The following is a 7,224-nucleotide window of genomic DNA, read 5'->3' as shown; positions in this document are numbered from 1 at the left end:
GCCTCTCTAATACCTATTCTTGTTTTCTTTCTTGCTAACAAAATCACAGACCTGTGTTTATCAGGAAAAATGATACAAAAAAAAAAAAGAAAAGAAAAGAAAAGAAAAGAAAATTCCTAGCATTTTTTCCAGATGGAGATACCTAACAAGATGAAAATGAAAGTCACTGAGTAAGATTTGGGCAATATATGTTTGGTTTACCCCTGTTCCTGTACTTAGAACCAGATGTGATGACTGGGACTCCAGCAACTATCTTGGGTCATGAAGCAAATGTGAGATAAGACAAGGACGACCGATAAGAAAGAGCAAATGATGGTACAATGATCATAAAGCTACTATATCATTCCTATACTATCCATTCAAGACTTTTCACATAAAAAAAAAGAAATGTATACAACTGTTTAAGGTATTCAAGTCTCTATTATCAGCAAAATGCAATTCCTGATATTCAAGTCCTGTATGATGTTTTAAAATAAATACATATAAAACACTTATAAAAATTAAAAGTAAATTAAAAACAATTCCAATTAATAGCAAGAATTGTTAATAATGTATTCTTACACCCTAAGAAACTACTAAAGAACTATAAATACTATGTAAATTCTATATTAAGACTAAGAAATCAAGATTATGTTTTCCAAATACAATTAAATTTTTAATTTCTCTAAAGTTACAATGTTTAAACCATGAGGCAAATCCTTTTTATCTGTTACATTGTCTCTTGGGTACCTATTCAAGTGCCCAGTACACAGTTGTTAAAATTTACTTAAGGATCACTGAATACTTTTTTGCCATTTGTATCAGTAATACAGATGTAAAGTATCCAGTGAGTTCCAAAGTAAAGGTATAGTGGGGTTTCTCAATTTAGGCACTACTGATATTTTGAGCCAGATAATGCTTTGTTGCTGGGGCTGCTCTGTGCATTTTAAGATGTTCAACACCCTCCCTGGCCTCTACCCACAATACACCAGTAGCAACCCCCCAATTAAGATAATCAAAAATATTGTCTTTGCCAAATGTCCGCTGAAGGAAACAAAATCTCTGAGAAAATGCTGTTGTTTTTGCACATCATTTAATATTTCATCAGGATCTTCTAGTTAAATAACAGAATTTTAGAACTGTAACATTCCCAAATTTTCTCTAAATTTTATTGTGGGATATAAACTATAAGTGACTTACAGATTAGATTATCTCTAATGTCCCTCTTAAACCTTCAGAGGATTTTGCAGGAGAGAAATATTAATAGCTTCTATCTATTTAATCTTAACTATGTGCTAGGTATAGTACTGAGGACTTCAGGTTCATTCACTCCTTTTATACTCATGACATCCTCATGGGATGGCTATTAACTCTACTGTAGTAAAAAACAATTTAAAAGTCTATGTTAGTCAACATATCAATGTGTTTCCAGATATACTTCTTTATCACTCACTATATTCTTTCTGGCACTAAACTAAGAAAGTTCTTAACTTGCTAGTATACAGTTTTCGATGAAAACATTTCAATATATCTAGCCAACAAGGTAAGCTGAATTATTGCAACCTTCAGGCATTGGAGAAATAGTTCACAATACCAAACAAGTCAGAGAAATAATTATCTGACTGTTTCTTGAAGTATTTTTTATACTGTGACACTAAAGAGGACTTTTACAACTTTTCACCCATGATTCCCAGAGTACTTCCGGTAACTACTTTGCACCACTTGCCAAAAAAAAAAAAAAAAAAAAATCATTTTATAATTATTTGAAGATTTATTTGTGATTTCAATCTGTCTTTCAATAGAAATTGAAGGCTGGGTTCAAATCCCAATTCACCCTCCTACTAGAACTGAAAATAAGTTAACTTGTTCAAGCCTCAATTTCAACTATGTAACTTGTGTAATAAAACCAATATGAAGGCCTTAAGAGTTAGCAGGCCCTCAATAAAAATTATTCTCCCCCTCCTTTCATCCTAAAAGCAAATTAAATATCAGTTACAAGCCAATTCTATTTAAGCATTTGCTCAGGGTCTACTAATAAGAGCCAAGGGAGGATGTGATAGGGGCAGTTAGTCCAACACTACACCAGGTAACTATTGGAAACCAACACTTTCAATCTCTCAAATCTATCACCTCAAAAACTAGCTGAAAGCTGAGGGGCTATTCCCTTAATCTGAGATTTTACAATTACTTGTATTGCTTCTCAAACAGAAAAGTATATCATAAACCGCACTGAGTGTAGGCATAATTATCACCACTTTGTATCACCTCTATCTTCTGTTTTACTTCTCCCTATGGTAAAAGATATAAGAACCTCTCTTGAAGTGTTCCTTCCTCTCTCCCTTCACCCACACAACTAACTGCCAAGAAATTTTGATTCATATTTCTCTCTAAAAGGAGGAAGATAAATTGAAGCCTTTCTTTTCAATGCCAGAAACGTCTGTGTATAATTCATATATTTTTTAAATTATTTTTTAATGCTTACTTATTTTTGAGAGAGAGAGAGAGCACGTGCACAAGAGGAGGAGGAGCAGACACACACACACACACACACACACACACACACACACACACACACACACACACAGAATCCGAAGCAGGCTTCAGGCTTGATTTGTCACTGTAGAGCCTGATATGGGGCTCGAACCCACAAACCATGAGATCATGACCTGAGCCGAAGCTGGACACCCAACCAACTGAACCACCCAGGTGTCCCTAATTCATGTATGTTAACCGACACCCACCCAAGTGCATATTATCCATTTTGCAGATTACCCATGATTAAGTAATCTACTAATGAATATAAATTACTTCATATTGCCCTTAGCGAATATTAGAAAACCAAATGCTTAAAAAGAAAATCTTTGGGAATTAGATTATATGATCCACTGTTTCCTTTACTGGCAAATGAAACAGAACTACTATACTAGATTATATTAATCAATGGATAAAATTCAACTTAAGACAGATAATCTTTTATTCCATCTTAAAGTTTTAATGTAAAAAAAGACTTTACAAAGCTCACCTGCAAGGTGAAAATAGGACAAGAGCCCAGGAACAAATCTACTGGTAATCTAGAGTACTATAAAATATGTAATGAGGTTTCAGGTAAAAGTTGGTAACATGAAAGTATGTCAGTTTAACTTAACTCATAATTTAGCAATATAAAATAAAGGTTCGTTAAGCACTTCCTGTTTAATTTACTTTCCTGGATATTTAAGAGGCAGCGAACTTTTATAGAACCATCAACTTCATTTGTTCTTAAAATAATTTACTGTCACTGTTTGGATGCTGTATTTCCCAGGCCAAATTTATTCATTTGTTCTTAAAAATGATTTCAAGATACAGAAGAAGAATAGTTAAAAGTTCTACAAAAATGTTCTGGCCCTCAAAATTTTAAGTGCTACAGCAATTAACAATTATCTGATCAACTAAATCAACAAAGCTAAATGTAACCAAAACCAAGTCGCTCATTAAAAATATGAAAAGCAAAACATAGGAAAAAAAATGAAAAAAACCCTTTCTGCCCATGAATGTATTTAAAAAATCAACTGTAACCTAATTTTTGGAAGTTTAAAATTCCCATAGATGCAAAGTATACTGATAACATGGTTTCTACATGTAAAATATACAATAAGATATGTACTGTAAAGACACTGAGCCTCTAAATCCAGTGAATGCCAATACCAAAACATATGCAAACATATACTTCCAAGAAAGTCACCAGAGAGCACTGTCAAAGAAAACTGACACACTTCATCCCAAGACAATTTCCACCTTCAAACCAATTTATCTATAGAGGTGGGAGGAGGGAGTCGAAAACAATTTAAAGCATTAAAAACTTAACTGAAAAGGTCAATCCATCCGTTTTCTTTCAATGCCTGGGAAGGCATAACATCAAATTTCAGCGAATACAATGCCCACCGCTAGTTAACTTCATTCTACTTGTTACCAAGATGAAATTAATAGCTACCTTCAATTAACATGTAAAAGATCCAAACCCTTTACATATTCACCCATTTAATTACTCTTCCTATTTGACTGAGGAGGAAACTAAGGCACAGAGAGATTAAGTAACCAGTAGGTTACTTAGGTTACAAGGTAACAAGACTAGGAAGTGGTGGAGCCATGATTCAAACCCTATACATGTAAGATAATAAAATAAAACAAGGGAATGGAGTGTTAAAGGAATAAAAAAAAATCCAAATCGCAAGACTATGGTGAATGAGAACGAAATATTTGAAGTATAAATACGCGTAGATGTGAGTGTAAATTACACAAATTTTACCCCTAGACAAGTACTTTCTTGCTATAATATTTGATTACAGTCAAACACTTTCAACTACATCAAATCGTAGTGGCAGACGACCAAGTAAATAATTTACCGTCACTGTTTAGACACTGTATTTTACAGGCTACATAAAATACATTGTAATTTAAAACATGAAGGGGGTGGTGAGGTAATCGGAGCAATAGTTTAAGGAAAACTACTTTCTCTATCAACAGCTCATTAAAAAACAAACTACGTGTGTCGGGGAACCGGGGTAAGAAAAGGAAAGATGACAATCACACTGCCTTAACCCCACCTCCCAAAAAAGTAACTAACAGGGGGTCAGCGCCTAAAACCAACTGGAGAAATGGCCCAGTGGGATCTCGTGAGGGGATGACAGGAGACCCTAGCAGAGGGGGAGGGGTGGCGATGACAGGAGAGGGGGCGGTAGAGAGATGGCACGCCTCCCATCTCCGAAAAAGGGGAGAATACGGGGGGCAAGGGGCGGAGAAGGGAAGGCAGGAAATGTTGCCAGAGATTCCAAATGAGGTGAGAAGGAACAGGGTAGGAAACCCAAGAAGGCGGGACCCTCGGGCAGAAAGGGGTCTGTTTGGAGCAGAGAAGGCATGTCAGTACACAGTTTTCCTGCCAGCTGACCCCCCTTCTCTCCAGCCCTTCCAACCCCTGACAAACTCACTTTCTCAGCAACCCTAAACCCGCGGGTCATCCCAGTCCCGCTCCCTGCCCCCCACCCCAAGCCGGATAGGTGGAGGAGGGAGCTTCACTCTCTCTCCTTGTTGGGCTGGTAGAGCGGACACCGGACACAGCCCTGATTCGAGAACGAAAAGGCAAGGAAAAGCAGGGAGGCCCAGGACCCGGGTGACAAGTCCGGGCGGCCGACGGGCGCCTCACCTGACAGAAGCGTCGGCAGTAATCCCGACTGCTGATCCCAAAGCCGCCGACACCGCAGCTGCCGCTGCCAGCGCCACCTCTGCCGTCACCCGCAGCTCTGAGCCCAACAGGGCCTGGCGGGGACTCCACAATGGCCACGAGCTCTTCTCCGAGGCGTTCGGCCTCTTGATCGCTCTCTTCCTCCGCCATGAGGCTCTCGCCGCCCAGCGCGTACCAGCCCCTACGCCGCCGCCGCTGTAGCTGCCTCGGCTAACCTCCTCCTCCTCTAGTTCCCTCCCCCTTCCCTCCGCCCGAGCCGGACAGGGGCCTCTCGGCTGGCTCTACTTCCGGCTCCGCCCACCCACGCCCCCAGTTTTCATTGGATATAGGAAGTTGCCAATCACACACATGCCCACCCTTCCACTCCCATTGGCCGAATAAGCCGTCTGTTTGATAGACTTGCGGTCCGTTGGTCACTGCTGCTCGGCGGTTGCTGGGGACCGCCTACGAGCTTTGCCGTAGGCGGCGCAAGAGGACGGGGCGCGGCGGGGGACACGGCGGCCGCCGCGGGGCTCGATCGGGCAACGGCGAAGACGACGGCGGCGGCGGCGGCGGCGGGTTTTCCTCCTCCTTCACCCCCTGGCTCCTTTTTTTCTTCTTCCTCTTTTCCTTTCCGGCCGGGTCTCGTCCACTTCCCCTATCGGCGGCCCCGATCCTACGGTACCGAGGAACTAGGGAGGCCGAGGGTGGGCCCGGCCGTTGGTGCGGGCTTTGGGCCCGGGGCCTTCCGTCCTGAAGCGGGAGCCGGGGGCGGGGCCGGGGCGCCGTTGTCGGCGGGAGGAAGAGGGAGGAGACGGGAAGCCTGACAGCGGACGCCTCCGCCAGGCGCCCGCCGCCTCCTCCCCTGAGACTGCCGCCAACTCTGCTGTCGAGTTCCCGGGCCCACGGCCGGCGGCTGGGTCTCGGCCCTGCCCAGCTAGCGGGGCAAGGGTTGTGGGGCGCCAGCGTGCTGAGCTTGGCGCGGGAGGAGGGAGTCTAGACGCCGGGAACGTCCCGCGCCCCGCCTTTCCCTCCCCCTCCCGAACCCTCGGGCCTGGGGCGCGCGAGGAGGTGCAAAGCGGGGCAGACAACTGAGAAAGGACTGGGTTGAGGAGTGTGGAGGTGTTGAGGTAAACGTTGGGATCCGGATTTGGGTGAAGTTACCTAAAGGGAGTGATTTCAAAGACACCTGCGTGGTGGCTGTGTTGTTCGTCTTTTTATCTACCCTTCTTCCCTCCCCCTCCCCCATTTTTTCTTTCCATTTGTTTTTCATGTTTTACAGTAAAGGCATGACTTCCCGGCACCGCAGGGAAAATAGGGTGCAAGCCCAGAAACTATTTCCCCATCACCACTTGTTGAAAAACTGATTTGAAAGCATCTCTGGGTTTGAACAAACGAAAGTTCCAGGATTTCCATCGTCTCTGGTTTTGCTCTGGAGACCATTCACTGCTAAGTATCAAGACGAAAAAACTGGAAACCGACCGGGTAAACATTTAAACTTGAAAACTTACGAGTTTTATTTCGATCTAGTAAATAATTTGCTTCTCTTTTATTGGCTAACTTTTTAACTTCCTCGTTTAAAATATCTTTACCTTTTGTTGAAAACACTTGTTATTCAGGTCTGTAAAGTCGAGCATCCTCCACTGGGTGGATATTTGCCTCTGCAGTAACACCAACAGACTTTTTGAAAGTTACAAGTCTTTGGAATGTATAGGCCTTTAACATTAGCATAAATGATTGAGCATTTTATGCTTCAAAGAATAATGAACATGTTTATTGTTTTAAAGTTTGAAATCCAAATATTTAAAGACAGACGACTTTTCTCATTGAAAAATTTAAGCATTCCTGGGCACAGATACTTAATGTTTTTCATTACTAGCCTAGAACCATTAATCATAGTTGGGACTGATTTGCCATAGGAGTAAAAACACTACCATTGGAGCGCCTGGTTGGCTCAGTCAGTTGAACATCGAACTCTTGATCTCAGGGTGGTGAGTTCAAGCCCTGTGTTGGGCTCTGAGCAGGATGTGAAGCCTACTTGGGGGGGG

General features: G+C 42.2%; 2 protein-coding genes across 4 annotated transcripts in view; one reads left to right on the top strand and one right to left on the bottom strand.

Moving 5' to 3' along the window:
- The window catches only part of ZNF654 (zinc finger protein 654), a 97,296-nt gene extending 91,821 nt beyond the window's left edge, over positions 1-5,475 (bottom strand). The window contains exon 1 of one of the 2 annotated variants that reach the window (XM_040484230.1): positions 5,159-5,475. In XM_040484230.1, coding sequence (XP_040340164.1) covers positions 5,159-5,347 — 189 coding nt within the window. In that variant the 5' untranslated portion in view covers positions 5,348-5,475. The remainder of the gene's footprint in view (positions 1-5,158) is intronic. The other variant, XM_040484231.1, reaches the window with a different exon arrangement.
- A 200-nt stretch (positions 5,476-5,675) lies between these two features.
- Positions 5,676-7,224, top strand: part of CGGBP1 (CGG triplet repeat binding protein 1) — a 6,930-nt gene continuing 5,381 nt past the window's right edge. The window contains exons 1-2 of one of the 2 annotated variants that reach the window (XM_040484236.1): positions 5,676-5,857; positions 6,459-6,661. The gene's annotated coding sequence lies outside the window, so the exon portion shown is untranslated. Of the gene's footprint in view, positions 5,858-6,088; positions 6,307-6,458; positions 6,662-7,224 lie in introns of those variants that run through there. The other variant, XM_040484237.1, reaches the window with a different exon arrangement.

Source organism: Herpailurus yagouaroundi, unplaced genomic scaffold (genome assembly GCF_014898765.1).
Source record: "Herpailurus yagouaroundi ecotype Mexico unplaced genomic scaffold, PumYag 162, whole genome shotgun sequence".
NCBI classification, from domain to species: domain Eukaryota; kingdom Metazoa; phylum Chordata; class Mammalia; order Carnivora; family Felidae; genus Herpailurus; species Herpailurus yagouaroundi.
This window is presented reverse-complemented; position numbering and strand designations above follow the sequence as displayed.